We start from the raw sequence: 20289 nt of genomic DNA on the forward strand, positions 1-20289 counted from the left end.
TTGCAGGTTCCCCTGCACCCTCCCCAACCCCCACTGATTGGTGGAGGGGCCCTGCTTGCAGCTTGCTCCTGATCAGCGAGGAGCAAAAACTGTGGTTTTAATTATGGTGCCATTTTTGCCTCCTGCTGCCGATTGGCTGAGGGGCCCCAGATGGTCCTGCTGTTTACTGCTGATTGGCAGGGAGGCAAAAACAGCACGTTTAAAACCGCTGTTTTAGCTTCCCTGCTGATCAGGAGGAAGCAGTGGGGCCCTCCGCTAATCAGCAGCAGGGGTGGGGAGGGAGGGAGAAGCACGGCAACATGCAAGATTAAAGGAGCCACCACACACTCTACTTCTGCTGTAAATTCGGTAGATCCCTAATAAGGAGTAACTGTATTAGTTGTAAACTGATATATTTAAAGTGTTAAAATAAAAAAGCTTCATATATAGGAATAGCAAAAAAGGTAAAAAGGTCCACTGTTTTGATACAGCATCCTCAAAAAAGTTTTCCAATACACTGAAGGGGGGGGGGGAAAAGCTTGTTATCTGATGATTCCTATCTCTATTATGCAATTTAAAAACAGGAGAATGATTTATTTTTAGGTTTAATATACTTAGTTTGAAGTGTTTAGTAAAAAGTGAAAAAAACCCTAGATAATGGTAATTTTTTAATATAGAAAAGCTGATTACAAATTGAGCTAGACACAATCAGTTTGTTTTCTGCAATCCTTGATTAGGGTGAACTGATTCTGTATACAGGAAGTTCATAAAAAACAACTTTTACTTTGTGGAAGGCAAACTAACTTTTTTTTTTTTTTTACTCTGGAATGACAAAGATTTACTGTCTTAGTTTTAAAAACAAATCACTAATTTAGAATCAATAAGTAATGCTCTCAGTCAAAGCACATACTGTACTAAACTGAATTAGACCTAGGCCTAATTAAAACACTAACCATTTGTGTGTCAGGTAAAAAAAAAAAAAAAAAAAAGATTTATTAGGAAGGCCCAGCTTGTAAACAAATTAGTTCAAATTCCAAAAGCAGATTTTCACATAAGTTCACATTTTCCACAACTGTTTGGCATAGCTGTATACAAGTAGTTGTAAGTATCTTTGGCCTTAACTTTTTTTTTTTTTTTCACAGAATATCCAGATGACAGAAAAAAGCATACTAAGCCATATTTCATATTAATTTCAATATTGCATGCGTTTTAATTCATCCACACTCACTGAATTCCAGGTTTCTAAAAGAGATTAAATTGCTGTACTGTACTTCATTTTATTCTGGAATGAATAGAGCAGAAATAAGTAGACCAGTACCTGGAAATACAAAAAATCCCAATGACTGAAAAGCCTACCTGTAAAAAACCCCAAGTAAGTAACAATGCCCCTACCCCTCTCCCCCCAGGAATTCTGTAACTATACGAATAAAAGTTTTATTTTTACTTAATACTTAGCTCTTCACCAAGGCCACTCAAAATTATGTGAGGTGGAAACTAACACACATTTTTTAACACACACCCATCCCTCCTCTCCAGACTTTTCCCTCAAGATTTGAAAACAATTAAAACCATGAATAATGCCTCCATTTTGTCTAGATGAACAGAGGAGGTTATCTGCCTCTATCAACTGGCAAGGTAGATGATACCAATCTGGTCAACATTCTGTATAGTTCTTCTGTCAGTAGCCTATATATATGCAAATGTTGCTCAATATATTAAACGCTGTTACAATACAGCGTGTGGGCTGGAGAAAGAAGAGTACAACGGGTAAACAAATCTGGTATTTTAGTTTGAATTATTCTTCATAAACAAAATCTTAAAACCCTGCTTGGATCTTATATATGGTAATCAACCTTACCTTTAAAAAAGACACCAGATAATTTTTTTTTAAAAAACACCATCAGTATCAAAAATCATATACACAAATGTTAAAGAACAAAGAGTTCACGTCCCCTTTATTTTAAACAAAGAAAGCTGTTTAAGGTGCTCACATATTTTGCTCTGAAGATGTTTTATCAAAATGGTCATTTAATCAGCTGTCTTTGCAGTCTAAGTCTTCAACAGTGGTTCGTTCATTTTGTAGCACTCTTTCACTGCTAGTTTCTAAGATGGGGCATCTGTGGAGCAGGGGCTCCTTCTACTGGAGCAGAGGAGGATACAGTCATTAGCTGCCCACCATGCATTCTCTCATTCGCACGCAGCTCACATCCATCCTGAAGCATTCGTATAGCTATCCGTGCAATGTTCTTAGAGTCATCAAGTCCACTGTGAGGTCGCCCATCATAGCTCATTCCCAGCTTTTCAAGCATGATTGTCAGCTTGGTCTGGTTTCTGGGAACCTGATAAAGGAAGTGAACCATACTATGAAATCTGATTTAAAACATCTGAATAGGAAAAACTCTGTCTTACTCTACATAAATTCTAATAACGGTTTGGTTTAATGCTGCTTGACACTTCCATTCACCTTGGCCCATGTATCAAAGCACTTTGCAAACAATCAGGCTTCAGAATAGCCCTATTAAAACATATATTATCTATGTGTATCTACCATTAACAACACTTGTTTAAACTCTGCCAATGTTGGCAACAGTGAGAATCTGAGTATAGAAGCTTCCACCAGGGTCAAAATGACATCTGAAAAGTCCTTCTCCTAGATTCCAGTAGCTGAGTTGAATATGAAGGAATCCTTAAAGATATACATACAGATGTATGAGATGACGATTCAAGCTCTACTTAGACTGCAACAGCTAGACCAGGGGTGGGCAAATGCGGCCCACCAGGCCATCCTATCTGGCCCGCAAGACCCCTAAACATTTAGAAAATTAATATTTATCTGCCCCTGGCTGCCTGTCATGCAGCCCTTGATGGCTTGCCAAAACTCAGTAAGCGGCCCTCCACCCAAAATAATTGCCTGCCCCTGAGCTAGAATCTAAACTCAGCAGAACTTACGGCAGGCTCATCAGAACACAAAAACAATACTAAGATCCAATGTCTGAGTTTGGTACTCCCAATTTTAATTCTAGCTCAGAGTGACTTGTGCAGCTTTCTCTTTCTCCCCATTTTCCCCATGATCCTCAGTCTTAAGATAAATAAGGATACTTATCTACAACATGAGAATTGTGAGAATTAGCTCTTTAGTGTAGTGTTGAAGATGTAAAGCAATAATTGCAACAGCATTACTAAATCTAGACAGCCTATCTGGATGAACTAGTTCTAGTGCACACAAATCTAGGAGCATCAGTACTGCATAAACAATTACTTAAAATTGGAACCGTGAAAATATTTTCAGAGATTTTTAAGTAGGAGACTAGAAGTTAAGCTCTTAAATCTATGTTTAAGCACCGAAATAAGTAGAACAATTTTCAAGAATTAAATGGGATTTCAGGACACTGAGCATGTTCAAAAGTTAATTAAACAATACAAATTGGAAGGTCATGGCATAATATAATAAGACTTTGTGCAAGCCTCTTATATATTACTTTTATTTACACTCAATTTTCCCAGAAAAATAAACAACCTCCATACAAACCTTGTAGAAGTTGCCGTATGATTTGCGAATATTGATCCATTTTTTGGCAAAAGAGGGATATTTGATATGGCTAATACGACACTGGATATTCAGGAACTTACTCATATCCCAACATCTTTAAAGAAAAATGGAAACAAAACTTTATCAAGGAATCTTAAGTGATAGCACAGTAGAAATTATTCACAACAGACTAAACACAGAACATGCAGTACATGACTATGCATCTTTCCTCTGGGTACTGGTAGAAAGGACCAGTTTGGCGTAACACCTAATTACAACTGATCAGGATTTTTTCAAATATCATTCAGCAGAGAAGAAAGCATCAGTTACAATAAAAATTTAATCAAGAAAGTATCTCAAGCCCATGATGGACATTCATGCCTTAAAACAGTAGTGGCCAGGATACTCACGTGGTTCCCTGATTTAAGTCCTTACTCTATAACAGATTCTTCTGTGGTATATGCGAGTAAGGTATCTTTTCGAGGTCAGGAAGAGAGCAGTGAAGTTGAGCTACTTGATGCAATTAATTCTAGGTATTAGAAACATGGGACTGGAAGGGACCTCTTAGGTCATCAATCCCCTGTGTTCTCAAGCAAACATTTATCCAGAGTCCTAAAAATCATCTAACTCCATCCACTGCAAACCACAACCACAGAGCAAATCACAAAACCGAAAGCACCCTACCTCATACCGTAGGTTAAAAAAAAAAAGACAAAAACCCCCAAATCCCAGAGATGACTGGCAATGCACAAAAATCATTGGTTATACACTCCCAGAGTGCCAGGAACAGGACCAATCCTCATGCTATAGAAAAAAGTAGCCCACCCTCACTTCCCTATGTTTTTTCTTTTAGGCCCTCGTCTAAAAGGTTAGTAAAGACATGGCAGCAGGCATTCCTATCACTTCATTCTGAAATCAATCGCACTTAAAAGCTCAAGATCTCTTTTTTTCCCCAAACCAAGAATAGTGGTATTGACTCGGGTTTAGCAGCTAAGTTCAAATTGGAAAACTTGTATCCTGCCTTTGTAATGCACACTTTAAATTTAATTTGTGCAACAATATCCACTGTTCTGAATCGTTTAAGAACTGGCACTGACTTTCATACTAAAAGCAACCACGTTTCATTGATGACCAAAGTGATTTTTATTTCTAAAGTCTGTACTTTGTAATGTATCTTAAACTCTTTAATATTATTAGATGTAAAGGACTGTGGTAAATATATATGTCATTATATCATGCATCTCTAAACCAACAGTGGCCTCTCTAAACCAATGATGGTGGCTGCCTGGGAGGGTAACAAACAGGACATAGATCATACTAGATATACCCAGTTCTACCCTTTAAAGCATCCACTGCTGCCACTGTCAAAGCCACAATACTGGGCTAAGTGGACCAATGGTCTGTCCCACTATGGCACTTCTTATGCTCTTATGTGCCTGAGGGTAGTAGCATGTCCTGCCCGTTTTACTTCCACTCATCATCACACACCAAATGCCAGAAATTAGCCACAGAATGAGAGTCAGCCCCTGCCCCCAAGACCTCATGCTCCAAAGAGATGGGACCAAAGGGAAGGGACTTCCCAAGGACATGCAGTTAGTCATTAACAAAGCCCAAACTAGAACTAGGGCTCCCAGGTTCTAGGCTAGTATCCAGGCAGTAGCACACAATGCAGCTCATCCCACACTGGCTCTACCTGAGCATGTTGCAAATGGCTTTGTGAAGCCCCAAACTTTATACTTAAGCAGTGGGTAAGTTCACTGACCCCTGCAGTCAGATTGTTTTGCAAATGCTTCTAGATATATGCTCAGGTACACCGCCAGGCAGTAATGGTACTTCAGGCTCTCTGTTTTTGTATGTGCTGAGCTGGAGTGTGTGGACAGTATGGTTTCTCCACAGAACTCCCTGAGCAGCTGGAGGCAATGTAGGTGTGCACTTAAAAAAAAGAGTTCATTATGTTTCTATTCCTGTCTTCATACACTTAATAATTTCCAAGCCATTCACCTTGTACCCTGAAATTTTTACTTCAGCCTAAAGATGGAATTTTTTGGAGTAAACTGCACCCATCTGGAAGTGGTGGGTCAGATAAAACATGTTCTTTACATGATGAACATGGTAGAAATGGCTAACAAAATATTACTTTTAATGGCTACAATAAATACTTGGAGCTTTAGTTTTGGCATGAACAGTCTTCAGTGAAGATGAGTATATTTTCTTGGTTTGGACATAAATATTAAAAAAAAAAAATAACTAGAAAAAAATCATAGCTGAGCCAGACACTTATCTGCATGCAGTAAGACATTACAGAAAAACTAAATCCAGTCCCTTTGTGACATCACTGTACGTTCTTTCCAGTTGACATGCAGGGCTGACCGGGTTGGGAGAGGGAGTGATCCCAGCACAGTTTACTTTTAAAAGGAAGGTAATATCCTACTTAATCACAGGTTGTTGGCGGGGAGGTTTTGTGAGGGGAAGAGTAGTACATAGGCAGGGAAATTTTTGCAGATGCCAAAAGGGATCTCTGCATTCTTGAATTCTCTGCTTTCATTTAACATATGAAATGTTACCACCCCCAAACCAGAAATAATAAAAATCACTTTCCTTCTGGTACAGTATAATAACCAGAATTATATACTGCTGTCTTGTTAACCCAGCCTAGCAGAAGTTTTAATCCAGACAAACAAAAGAACAAAAGTGAGCTGTCTTTTCGGACACCATTCGCTTCAATAAAATAATTCTGAAATATAACTGGGGTCACACAAAGATTAACAGTTAAAATTGCCTGTGCTGCTTAATTCTCTCTCATTTAAAACAAAAAGCAATGCAAAGACATTTACACATTAATATTTCAGTTAGTAAAAAATGGAAATTGACCAGGGCAATTAACTGATGTATGGTATGGAGGAGAAACAAGCTTATAATTGTACCTTTTGGCCCTACAGTAAGAGTCTATAAAATGAAAAATTACAATTCTGGGAACAATATTATATTGCCCATGCACAATTATCTAGGAACTCAAGACCATCTAAGCACATCACATTTATTAATGGATTTTGTGATCATAACACCCCTGAGAAGAAAGCAGAACCATGCCTATTTTAGAAAAAGGATTCCAAGAGGCAAAGTCAGTTAAGTGACTGGTCCAAAAGTCAGACAAAACATTCTGGCTAGGCCATGAACTGAATGTGCATGTCCCAAGGCCAAATCCAAAGGTCTAGCCACTCTTCCTCTCATCTTTCTTCTCAAGCACTTTTGAGCACTTTGTATTACTTGTTTCTGCTTAAATATGCCACACACATTAATAGTAGTAGAAACTAGAAAATATATAAAATGTGACTACGCAAACTAGTGTTAGACTGGTGTTGCAAACTCAGTTTTCAAGTTTTCTTGACTCTGAATACAACCATAAAAATGTCCATGCCGTGTTTTTTTTTCCATTTATATTCTTTCATTTCATTTAAGAAAAAGCAATGCTAAATCAAAAATCAGAGAGGCATATAACCACTGACACTGCATGGAAACAATGAAAGGGTGTGTGGGGAAGGGTGGGGGGACTATTGCATTGTTTGTTCTAATTTTTAACTGAAATTTATTTTAACTGCATTTCCTTCAAGGAGAAGAGGATGAGTAGGTTTTAGGAACAGCCGCAACCCCCACGAGAGAAAGATACAGGCTTGGGAAAGACAGTAAGGGCTGGAGGTTGGGGGAACTGCCCTAAGCATGAGGGGAGTAGGAGTGGGTAGGGTTGAGAGGGAATATGAGGAAATATGGGTTCTTTTGTGGTGAACCAGGGTTGGGAAGTAAGGCTTGGTTGAGCACAGGTGCACTCTCTTTCGTCAGAGGCAGAAGAGCATGAGGGGTAAGGGTGGGCAATATTGCATGATTGTGAGGTTTGGGGACAGAAAGGGTACAGTTCTTTTTAACTATCTTAATATTTTGTTTTGCTTCTGTAATTTGTTTAGTTTGTGGAGGGTATGTTTTGTTTGTCTTTTATTGTAAGCCACCATGAGCCTTTTTGGGAAGGATGGCAAATTGATCAATCAATCAATGTTTGCTAGCTTTCATTTGGGCCCATATAAACCCATTCTAGAATGCTGAAAGAGAAGCAGTGCCACCTAGTGGATTCAATTTCATTTTCCCAACTGTAACAAAGCAAGAAAATAACATGGTTTGACCTTTTTTGTGGTCTCATTTTGGATATGCCTGTTCTTAGGGTTAATAGGTTAATTTAAAATGTTTTGCAGTTTTAAAGTTCATTTAAATATTACAAGATAAAATGCACATCCTTTCTAAGTCATACCCATCAGTCAGTATGGAATAGCTATATTTAGTCCCCAGTTCTTTCCGTCTCATCCATTCTACAGCATTTTGTAGGACTTGAGGAAAGGCATCAGCTTTGTCTACGAGGTCCTGAGAACACACAAAACCAGAAGTGAGGCAGGTTTTGTAAAGAAAATAAACCTGTGTTAGAAATATAAACTAACATACAGGGACTAATACTTATACATCACTTTCTTTCCAAGGATCTAAATACACAAAGTGGGCCTTAGAAAAAACTTATTTTCCAAATTTCAGAAACAAACAAAGCCTAGGGGCTTGACTTTCATAGGCAAAGACCTACCAAATTCATGATTCTGTGATCTTCGTGGAACCTATAAATTTGGTAGGTCCCCTGTGAAAAATCCTGGTCCCCGCAAAAAAAAAAAAGGGGAAAATGGCAGCAAACCAACCGGGGGGGGGGGGGGGGGAAGGAAGGCAGCTGCAAACAGAAAAAGCCCTGACATCCTGGGGCACAGAGGAAGGAAGGGGGGAAGGAGTGGAAAAAAATCAGTGGAGGGGCCATGGAAGTTCCACCTCTCCCCAGAGATTGACAGATGGCCATCTGTCAATCTCTGGAAAGGGGTGGGTGGGGCCCCACACCTCTGATCATCTGAGGGACCCCCGAACTCCTGCTCCGCCCCAGAAACTGACAGGTGGCCATCTGTCAATCTCCAGGGAGGGACAGGGCTTCCAGGGCCCCTCAGCCAGAGGTGTGGAGGGACCCGACACACCCCACTGCAAAAACTGACACCTGATGTCACACCAGGACCATGAAATATGGAGGCAGCCTTCATGAATTAGGTAGGTCCCTATTCATACATGTTACATACATACTTGTAGGTTCTTGCATAAAGACATTAAATGAGTTGTAAATAGCTAAGCTGTGGCAAAACCTGAATTAAAAACCTTCAGAGCACGTAAACAGATACAACAACTATATCAAATTATACTGGTAAAAAGTGGTCTGATGTAACTGTTGCATCTGCATGTTTATACATAGATGCAAAAGTTACAAAACCTTGTAACTTCAACACTTAATGAAACAGGTTAAAGTTGTAGCAATTTACCTGCATAAGGCCTTACCTCACACATTGTAACAGACAACGCGCTTTAAAGCAGCAGCACTCCCTCCCCTTTTAATGCAGTTATGTAGTTTGTCCTAAAGCGTAACACCTGTAGCTGAACTTTGACAAAGTATCCTTTTCATTCACACTGGTCTCTGAAGAAACAGATATGAAAAATGTTACCTGAGTGATTCCAGTCAGATTAATACAGAAGTCTGAAAGCTGAGGATTAATCTCTGGCTTCACATATTGTTGAAAGGTATCCTCCTGTAAAAGGGGAAGGAGAGATTTAAACATTTTACAGAAACACCAGAACTGCATGGAAAGGGTACCCCTCAGAATGCTAGCTAGCTCTTTGGACAATCACCACCATCTCAGCCCAGGCTATTTTATTAAGTAAAAGGACTGCCTACATTTTGGCAAGAATAATATATATAATTTATTATAAATAAGACACAAATGATGCATGCTTGCATGCACACACACCAATGATAGCTGCTTTCACAAGTGCCATCCCTGACAAATGGAAAAAGTAGCCTACTTTCCTTCATCAACATAAAAACAGTCAACACTATCCTTCTTCTGCAGTTACATGAAGTGGCAAGCCCTGGCCTCTAATGAGATAAACTGATTATTGGATAACCTGCTCCTAAGGCTTTCTGGTACCACTAGCACTAACCGGAGGAGGTGTAAATACATGTTTCATTGAATCAGACTACTAAATGTATCATCATTTCTTTAATAATTATTCAAACAGAAGGCCCAGAGTTCTTTCTTCCTTGGTAACTACAGACTCCTGTAGTCATAAAAGGACAGATAAATTTACCTTTAGCTATAGTGGGATAGTTTTGTCAGTAATTAAACCACTACATCTTTATCACAATACCCTCTAGTGTAGACAGAGGTGGTAAGGCATGTTAAGTCTGAAATCAGGCAGAAGGTATGGCACAGTGGTACCTTAGAAACTAACTGGTTCAGAGAAGCATGAGCTTTTGTACACAACAACCTACTTCATCAGATGTTCCAAAAGGACTGGCAGAAAACAAAAGATTTTACATAAAAAAGAAAGGGACAGGGAAAGCGGATGCTGACAAGAGAAGTAATAAGCAGGCTGATTAGCTCAAATTAGATGACTAGGGTAGTTAGCACCTGAAATAACATCATAGTTAACAGCTAGTCCAAGTAATAGGATGAAGAATCTATGGTTGAAACCACAGTTAATGCAATCAAGGCCATAGATGATTTCTTACTCTGTAATTTCACAGTTAAGATGGTTTTTAAATAGGTTTTTTATCCATTTGTTTCTTTTTTTGAAAATAGCTATTTTGAGGTCGGGGTGGAATGTCTACAAAGGAAGTAGTATTCTGCCATAGGCTCTTATGTAATTCTTTTATGTAAGAATTTCACCAGCTGTCTCATGTAGATAGCAATGGGTCACTGTAAACAAGTGGAGAGGTCATTATTGATGTGTTTGAGCTAGGGAGCCTGAGGACCAAAGGGATTTCATTATCCTTTCCACAGGGTTGAAACTTTAGCAAGTCAAGGCAGGGCCTGAGTCGGCTTACACTGATTTGAGTGACTAAGGTTTGGGGATTGAATTTTAAGTATAGGAAAGCCTGTTGCAGATACTTGGTATGTAGTCCAGTAAGCGGTTTGAGAGCAGATACAAGTTGTAGCATGGTGTTTTGCTGCAAATGACAAATCTAGTAGTGCACTTAGAAAGACTGCTGGTGGCACAGAGGAGCTGCAGCTGTTGGTTGTTTCCTGTTCCAATACAATAATGTGGACATTGCAAAGTTTCACAGTGGAGTCCAAGAAATAATTGCTAGGCAGAGAATTCAAGTGCCAGTTTGATAGAGAGGTGGAAATCATTAAAGCCCTGGTAGAATATCTCTAGATTTGTCTATATAATGATATTCCCCAGGCATACTAGGGGAATGAGACAGCAGATGCAGAGGAAATGAACTTGGAGATTTGTGATAAACATATAGGTGTATTGTGGGGCCATGCGTGTGTTCATGGCAGTGCCATTCATTTGTAAGTATAGGGAGTCCCCAAATCTAAAATAGTTGTGTGTGAAGACAAAGCAGGAGAGTGGTGAAAGCAAAAATAAGTGCCATCATTGAAGATAACATTCCTTATGGCTTGTTACCCATCCACATGCAGGATACTGGCATATAGAAATACGACATCCATGGTAACTAATAAGGTGTTTGCTAGAAGTTTGTCAATGGGCTCTAGTTTCCTAAGGAAAATAGTGGCAGCTACAGCAGCATAAAGAAATAGGAGAAAATTGCCATAACCCGAAACTCCATCCCTGATGGCACCAAAGCCAGAGACAACGTGGGGGGTAGGTCCCTGGGCTGCCAGGTTTGTGTATCTTGGTTAACAAATGAAAGGTGCTGGACACGGGTGTTAGTATCCAGTAAGGTTATGGATTTTTGTTCTCAATCCCACATTTTGAAGTTGTTACTACAGGTAATAACTCTTTTCCCTTTTGAATCATCTTGTTCTTGGCCTGGGTTACCATTCAACTACATTTTCCTTGTTTTGAATCTATTGCTGAACACCTCTCTTTGCTCCTAGTTCACTGCCATGTTCCATTCTTTAAATGACTGCATTCACATACTGACAAAGAATACCAAACACACAGGTACTGGAGTGCACGCTTAGAAAACCACTATCAAGAAAAGGAGGTTGCTATGGATTGGCCATTTCGGAAGAAAACTATTTCCTCAAAAATATTTTGTTTAGTGCAGGGGTGGGCAAAATAGAGCCATGGGCCAAATCTAGCCCACGGGGCCCCTAAAAAAAATGTAGAAAATTAATATTTCTCTGCCCTTGGTTCCTGTCAAAAATGACAGGAACCAAGGGCAGTAGGACGCAGGGGAAGTCCAGCGGGCTCCCACAACTGCCTGGCCCAGCTGGCCAGCTGGGAGCCCCAGCTGGGGTTTCTGGGCTAGGAGCACATGGCTGCCCCGGCACAGGAAGCTTAGGTAACTGGGGGGGGCGGCGAGGGGAACCCTGGGCAGGGAAGGAGCATTTGGGGAGGGGGGGGGGGAAGTGGCCCCCTCCCCACCCCACGCCTGGTGCCCTGCGCTGCAGCTGCTCGCAGCCCGTGTGGGGCTGCCTGTGTTCGCTCCAGAGAGAGCCCCATGCAGGCTGCAAGCGCCTGCAGTGTGGGGCACCGGGAGTGGGGCGGGGGAGGGGCTGCTTCCTCTCCCCCCCATGCTCAGCTTTTCCCTGGGCGGAGAAAAGCAGCCCCTCACCTGCCCTACAGTTGGCGCCACACACTGCAGCTCCTCGCAGCCCACGTGGGGCTGTCCAGAGCAAGCACAGGCAGCCCCAGGCAGGCTGTGAGCAGCTGCAGCACACGGCACCAGCCATGGGGTGGGTAGGGGCTGCTTTCCCCACCCCACTGAGCTCAGCACCACCTTGTCACCTGGCCCCACTGCCAGGCTGGCAGGGGGGTGGGTTACAAGTTGGTGCTGAGCATGGGGAAAAGTGGCCCCTTGCCCGCCCCATGGCCAGATGGAAGCAAAGCAAGAAAGAAGCAGCATGCTGTAAATTTGGATTCCAACTCAAACAACAGACGGATCTGCAAAACTTGTAATAAGCTGTGTTGCTCTCAAGTGGGCTTGTCAGCCACAAACGGATTCATCACGCATCCGACTAGACCTCTTATGTGTACACCATGATTCACAAGATCGACGGTTGCCTACAACACCTACTGATAAACAAAAACTATAGTTTCTTTTCTTTTGGGGGTGTTTATTTAGCTTAGGCTGTGCCCTTTTCTTTCAGACCTGAAGAAGAGGATTTTATGACCAAAGGCTTACCAAATCTCTCCCCCAACTATACAATTACCCCAATAAAAGATGCCAAAAAACCCTTTGCCTCTTACACTTCCTGGATCCCCATTACTACAACACCACTCCAACCCTACTAGAAATAACTCTGCAGTAACAGCAGCTCTAAGGAGGCAGCACAGTATAGTGAAGTGAAAGCTAAGGGTCAAGAATTCATCGGTCCTAGTTCCACACCTGACTTGCAGTGAGGCTTTCAACAAGTCTCTCAGCCAGTTTTAATTCTTCACCTATAAGATGGAGATATATGCTCATTAGCTCAGCAAAGTAACCAAGTAAACATAACTTCAAAAATTCAGGATAATGTGTGTATGCCGAGTATCATTCTATTTTGTTGTCTATCTGAATGGGAAAGGATCTCAAAGGAGACTGGCAACATGGATAATTTTAAGTTTTCTTGCTTAAGACACCTACCCCAAATTTTAGAGGGCCAATTTTCAGAGGAAAGATGTGCAAGGTAAAATGGCATGTTTGCTTCTGAATTTTTAGGAAAAAAATGGTTATACTCCATTTAAAATGCGTCTCTTTATAACTAACATTTCACATAATTTTCTAAAGGAAAGAAACTAGAAGAGCACAGCACAAGAGTTAGAGTAATTAGATCACTTACTATTTCTAGTGTATGAGTGTTTACTAGCACAATAGGAAATTCAATTATTTCATGTATAAATTCAGGGGGGTTGCCCTCCTCACAGGTTGCTTCAAAGTCAACAACACAGATATAATCATAGTAACTCTCTTCATCAGTGGGCTCCTTCTGCATCAGCTTCTGCTTCTTGTAGTAGTTTTTAAGCCTCTTTTTCAGTACATCTTTCACTCCTCTGTAGATAAATGAGAAGAAAAAAAATCAAGTTAGTATTCCAATCTAGATTTCCATTCATGTTAACAGTTACTTGCATCCAAAAATGAAGCCAAATCCAATACCTGAATGATCAAAACAAGGTAACATGCTTTTCACAATGAAATCTCCCTTTATCTTCATAACAGCCTCATAAGAACAGAGAAGAATGCTTTCCTCTTTAGTAATTAAAAAAGGCTTATAAGTCTGATAACAAACCAGAAGCTGGCATTATTATGACAAGAGGCTAGATCTTGAATAAACTGTTTCTTCTTTTTTAATAAAATAATCAGAACTATTGTGAAAGATTCATAGATTCACAGATCCATAGATGTTAGGGTCGGAAGGGAGCTCAACAGATCATCGAGTCCGACCCCCTGCATAAGCAGGAAAGAGTGCTGGGTCTAGATGACCCCAGCTAGATGCTCATCTAACCTCCTCTTGAAGACCCCCAGGGTAGGGGAGAGCACCACCTCCCTAGGGAGCCCGTTCCAGACCCTGGCCACTCGAACTGTGAAGAAGTTCTTCCTAATGTTCAATCTAAATCTGCTCTCTGCTAGCTTTTGGCCATTACTTCTTGTAACCCCCGGGGGCGCCTTGGTGAATAAATACTCACCAATACCCTTCTGTGCCCCCGTGATAAACTTACAGGCGGCCACAAGGTCGCCTCTCAACCTTCTCTTGCGGAGGCTGAAAAGGTCCAGTTTCTCTAGTCTCTCCTCGTAGGGCTTGGTCTGCAGGCCCTTAACCATACGAGTGGCCCTTCTCTGGACCCTCTCCAGGTTATCTGCATCCCTCTTGAATTGCGGCGCCCAGAATTGCACGCAGTACTCCAACTGCGGTCTGACCAGCACCCGATAGAGGGGAAGTATCACCTCCTTGGACCTATTCGTCATGCATCTGCTGATGCACGATAAAGTGCCATTGGCTTTTTTGATGGCTTCGTCACACTGCCGACTCATGTTCATCTTGGAGTCCACTAGATCCCTTTCCACTTCCGTACCACCCAGCAGGTCATTCCCTAGGCTGTAGGTGTGCTGGACATTTTTCCTCCCTAGGTGCAGCACTTTGCATTTCTCCTTGTTGAACTGCATTCTGTTGTTTTCTGCCCACTTGTCCAACCTGTCCAGGTCTGCTTGCAGCTGTTCCCTGCCCTCCGGCGTGTCTACATCTCCCCATAGCTTTGTGTCATAAGAGTCCCTAGTTAAAAACTGCTATATTCCAAGCCAGAGGCAAATGAGCAATCTATAAATACAAGGAAAGATTTACTTTAGGAGGAAAGAAACTGCTTTAAAAAGTTATTTTACAACCATTTAAATCAAAGTTGGTTAAAAAGCCACACGTCCCAGATTTTATTAGAAGTCAGAATGACCATTTTGTCTACATTCTTATTCACAACACAGGAAAGAGAAGAATGGAGGGGTAAGCAATGGGAGAAAATGTTTTAAATCTTCTCCACACAAAAAAAGTGTTGCTTCCTAAAAAAAACCTGTAAACTTACTTTTAACTCACAGGCAACTTTTTTTTTTTTTTTGGTAAGAAAAATCGGATGGATTTTGCTGAATTTTCCCTTATATAGCTTGTCTCATTTACTTTTTTTCTCCTTCCTGTTCTTCTCTCCCTCATACTTTTAATAAACAATAAACAGGGAAATCAGGGCACAAGAAAGGAAAAGATCATCCTTTATTATAATGTATCCAGGAAATCAGTTTACAATTTAAGCAAATGGGGCATCCTATTTCTTCATGTTTTCAAAACAGGATATTAACATCACTGTATTAAAAGTTATTTTAGTGAAACAAGCTATATTTTCTTAGCAGAAAAGTTATCAGAAATGTAATTCTAATCATTTGTACACAACCATACATAAGATCACTATGCAAGTGTGGCTTCAGTGCCATATTTTGGCCAACTATGAGCTGCTATAAAAAAGGTATCTGCTAAGATACTGCTAAGATCTGTATAACCTTGCACTTCAAGGAAGATTCATTTTACAGTAAAATGAGATCATGCAGGCTTCCCAGCTATATAGTTCATCATCTGTCATATCTGTCAGAGCTTTATGCCAGATCCTACCTATTATATACTTAGGTAAGCTTGGGTATCAAGAAGTGCAGACAGACTTAATAAATGAAATGTTTCCAGGTGAAACACACACAGCACTTTCCTAGCTGGAATGTTTCAAAATGTTGTAGCCTCTTTTAGGGACAGACAGAAGGCTCTAGAGGAGACTACAACAGCTTGTGGCACCACACAACCTTTCCCCTCTCTCTCCCCTCACAGAGATGGGAGGTAAAAGGAGGGAGGTGGGAGGTTGTAAGGCCTACCAGTGCTCCCTACCCCATGCCAGGATTCTGACACTCCAGCTCCAGTCCACTTTACCTCTTCTCAGCCAAGTTGAAGAACAGAGGCCTCAAACTCAACAGCCTGGGAATTTGGCACTAGGGCATGTGATGGCAACATTAATTGCTAGAAATGCTAAACAGACCATCACAGCTATAAAAATGCTATTGGGGGGAAAAAAACATGCCTTGTGAAATCACCAATAGGTGACTGGATTTCCTTAATAAAAACAAGAATGACTTTAAAATTTAAAAGACATACATACAGGAGGGGGAAAAATTGAGCAAGCACCTGTTTTGGCTTTGTATAATGCGTACAAAAACATTTAAGATTTTAATTAAGCGGGTAACTTAAAATGGTAAAATCACTGAAGTTGAGAGAAGCAAATAGTTTAAAAGGGAAGAGGATTGATGAGTTTGAAACTCCCACATTAACACACTTTTAACTTCAGCAATTAATTACTACTTTTGGTACTGAAAATTGATTAAAGACATAATATGCCCTTATAACCCACATCAGTGGAACTGTCCTAAATCCTTCAAACAAACCAGGGAAATCTAACTACAACACTCATTTGTAGTTCTAAAAATAGTAAGCAAGGAAAAATAACCATTTAAAAACATGCTTTCAGGTCTCCTTTACAGTAAAGGGTAAAAAGAGCCCATTAAAAAACAAAAAACACCTTTGCAGGATACAATTCATTGACCATTGTCAAGCATTATGTTTTTCTAGCAAATAAAACATAGTTTTTGTTATTTTACTTTTTGAGAAACTATTGGCTCCCTATATGAAGTATATTTTAAAAGGACGCTATCCAGGTAACAGAGCTGGCAAAAGCAGAGACTAGTAGGTACAGAATTCGAGAAGGAAAACCCAAAACTATATATGAAAGTTCTCTCATGCCAGGGTTTATACAACCCTAGCAATATGAGGTCAGGGAACAAAACTTGCTGAGGAGCTATCCAGACACTCAGGCACTTCCCCTCCGTGTCTCCATTTAGACAATTATCTTTCAATAAAACCTCACAAAAAAAAAAAAAATCACAGAAGTAACATCATTCTGTCAAACTATCAAACTTGTTATGTTATACTCCTTCCCTGCACGCTTTATCTATCTTGTACACTTAGGCAGTAAACTCATCATTGTCAGGACTGTTTCTTTCTCTGTTTGGTCAATTCTGGGGGACATGATCATACTGGAGTTCCTACATGCACAGCAATGCAAATAATCACTAACAAGCACATTTAGTTTCTAAAATCTGGGCGTTCTGAATGACCATATTTGAGCCCCTAATATACTTACTAACATTTCCTCATTGAAAGGATGCCAAGAGACATTTGCCAAGAAGCATATAACATATGTAGTCTTTCTACCATCTTTGTGCATTAACATCACTGATTTGAACTGCAAAGACTCAGAAGACAGGTTATTCAAGAAATGTTATAGGAAGTCAAATGTTGGTCTCATCTTTTCACATGCAGCAAAAGAAAGCATTACAACAGACTTTCTGAAAGATGATCAACATGCTCATAATTAAATGTTACCTCGTTTCAAGCTTGAACTCTGCAAGTTTGGCTCTCAGCTCATCTCTACTCATCCTATTAATGCAACCATTAGTCATAGCAATTTCTTTGTAAATTGGGTCACTGAAATCATTAGAATGGCAGGTGGAAATTTTTTCATTATTGTCTTGTCCATCCAGTCTACAGTGATGCTGGCCCTAGAAGAAAAATTCTGCAATTAATTTAAGGAAGCCAAAACAGATACTAAATAATTAACCCCCCCACCAAAAACAGTGCAGTGTCAAACAATTTTACTCATAAGTAGTAGGCACTAGTCAGTTCCTATATCTAAAAAAAAATAAACAGTGCAACCACCATTTTGAAATGCCATCTTCACAACACAGAGAAGGTAGAAAAGAAAGGAAATTAAAACTGGGCATGCATGACAGAATATGAGATTCTGGAGATCTGGAATAAAATTCCTCAGACTGTGAAGCCCAGAGTCAGGGACTGGTCCTCCCAGTTGCACCACGTATGTTTTAAGGTCCTGGCATATAGAGAGCCGGGTAAGCTTAAACCTTTACTATGCAACCCAGTATCAGGCTGCATGGTGGGGTTTTAAAGGTGCTGGGATAAAGTGTCGACAGCCTCCCCCCAGCAATGGAATGCTTAAAACCTCACTGGGCTGCACAGTTGGACTCTAAAGGTGCTGGGGCGTACGGAGCCAGACTCCCTACAACTTAACACTTTAACAGCAATGCCATGCAGGACAATACAGGGCTCCATGACAAAGCTTTAAAACTTGCCTGTATTTTTAAAGTCACAAGACCATCCATGAAGTTTTTCCCTATTGAGCAAAAGAATAACCTTCGAGAAGTTCACTTTGATCCCATCGTAAGTAACTGAGGTCATGGGGCAATTTTCATCTACAGATTCAAAACTAGAGATGCCCATACTCATTAGCGAAAGAATGAAACAGACTTCTACAACCGGCTTGGCCATGAAAGATTAAAGTAGCTGTGATAAGTTTATGGAGAGGAACAGGATAACAGAAGTGGGGAGTTCTAGCTCTCCAATTAGGGAGTGCGATGTGTGGAGTTGTATTTACAGTACAGATCCCAGGGCGCAGCATAAAGAAGCCAGTGCTCAATTTTCTCCCATACTTCTGGGCTTTGTTGGTTGCTACCTACGCTGGAAAAAACTTTTTTCACCTCCTACTGCTACAGGTTTCAGGGCAGTTTTCTGCCTTCCTCAGAAGCAGTGGTTGCTGGCTGCAGACAAGGCTGTGCCAATGCTCCTGCTGGGATTTAAAAATAAATCCTAGTTTCTTAGCTAGATGCTCTTGCTCTTCTCAGGATCACAACAACTGCTGTATCTGGGATAGGGAAGGCATTGTACCCGTCAGATCAACATGCGTGATGTGAAGTTTGCCTCTCTCTGTATACTAGCCATCTTTCTCGGATCTGTCTCACATTTAACAAGTGACACAGAATCATGGAAAAGGAGGGTTGGAAGGGTCCTCAGGAGGTCATCTAGTGCAGTGGTTCTCAACTTTTTTTTGTACCAGGACCATTTGTAAACATTGATGGCCAATCTTGACCCAGTGTGTGGGGTAGGGGAGGTCCCAAACATCCCCAAGCAGCCCCTCACAAGCTGGAACTCCGCCAACCTGCAAGAGAAAAGCCATGGCTTCCCACATTTTTCTCCTTTAAAGGAGAATCCATTTTTAAAGTTTGTTGATCTATTTTTGCAGGGCTGTTGCTTGTAGCCATGTTGGTCTAAGGACATAGGCAGGCAACGTTCTTTGGGTAGATGCAACCTCTTTTATTAGAGCAACTAATAAAGTAGATCACATCCACCCAAAGAGCCTTGATCCAGTCTTTGTCTGTGACCCTTTCATATATTCTTGTGACCCACTTTTGGGTCAAAGCAGGACAACCCCCAACTACATCATCTCAGCCAAGGCTGGGACTTAAAACCTCCAAGGATGGAGAGTCCACAACCTCTCTGGGTAACCTGTTCCAGTGCTTCACCACCCCGCTTGTGACCGTGTCTCCTAATATCCGACCTAAATTTCCCTTGCTGCATCTTGAGACCGGTGCTCCTTTTTCTGCCATCTGCCCCCACTGAGAACAGTCCAGCTGCATCCACTTTGGAATCACCCTTCAGGTAGTTGAAGGCTGCAATGAACCCCCCCCCCCTTATTCTTCTCTTCCACAGACTAAATAAGCCCTGTTCCCTCCGTCTCTCCTCATCATGTGCAACCAGGCACCCACAGCACTCTCCCACCCCTGCTTCCCGTGGCAGGTCAGGGCGCTTGGGAGCACTGCTCCTGCCCTGCCCCAAGTCCAGGGAAAGCTCGACCCCTGAGCCGTGGGCTGCCCCGCTCAGAGGTTCCTTCCGGCCCTCCGCTCTGCCCACGCCCCCCACCCCAGCGCCGGGTCAAGTCCGCCCCGCGCGCATGCGCATATTGACGGGGCCCCCGCCAACATTCTACGGGGCCAGTTGGAAGGTGACGTGACCGCCCCGGCAACGGGCTGCAGACCGTTTGGTCACGTGGTAGTGACGCAATTCCCCCCCCCCCCGCACGCGCTAGGGAGCAGTACCCTGGGGGTGCTGCCAGGGGCCGGGGCCGGGGCAGCGAGCTGGCTGGGTGGGGAGGGCGCAGGGGCGGGTGCCGGCGCCTCGTGGTGTCCACCCCGCAGCCGGTTCTCCTTCTGTTCCTCCATGGCGGCGGCACGGGCAGTTCCGGCGGGAGAGACACGGGCTGAGGCTCGCCTTCCAGAGCCCCACCCCCTTCGCGTGACGCTCACGGGGGAGAGGAGGGGCTAGGGGAAGGCTACGTGACCC

At 41.8% G+C, this 20289-nt stretch overlaps 1 protein-coding gene across 1 annotated transcript; it reads right to left on the minus strand.

Moving 5' to 3' along the window:
• Positions 1-1907: 1907 nt before the first annotated feature.
• ERI1 (exoribonuclease 1) lies at positions 1908-20244 on the minus strand. Its single transcript, XM_006272215.4, has 7 exons — positions 20046-20244; positions 17482-17657; positions 13366-13576; positions 9073-9156; positions 7806-7915; positions 3509-3623; positions 1908-2318 (listed from the first exon to the last, which is right to left on the minus strand). Exons 1-7 carry the CDS (start codon positions 20166-20168, stop codon positions 2076-2078), a joined length of 1062 nt encoding a protein of 353 aa, XP_006272277.1. The 5' UTR covers positions 20169-20244; the 3' UTR covers positions 1908-2075.
• Between the last annotated feature and the right edge of the window lie 45 nt (positions 20245-20289).

The sequence above is a fragment of the Alligator mississippiensis genome, chromosome 2 (genome assembly GCF_030867095.1).
Source record: "Alligator mississippiensis isolate rAllMis1 chromosome 2, rAllMis1, whole genome shotgun sequence".
Classification (NCBI taxonomy): domain Eukaryota; kingdom Metazoa; phylum Chordata; order Crocodylia; family Alligatoridae; genus Alligator; species Alligator mississippiensis.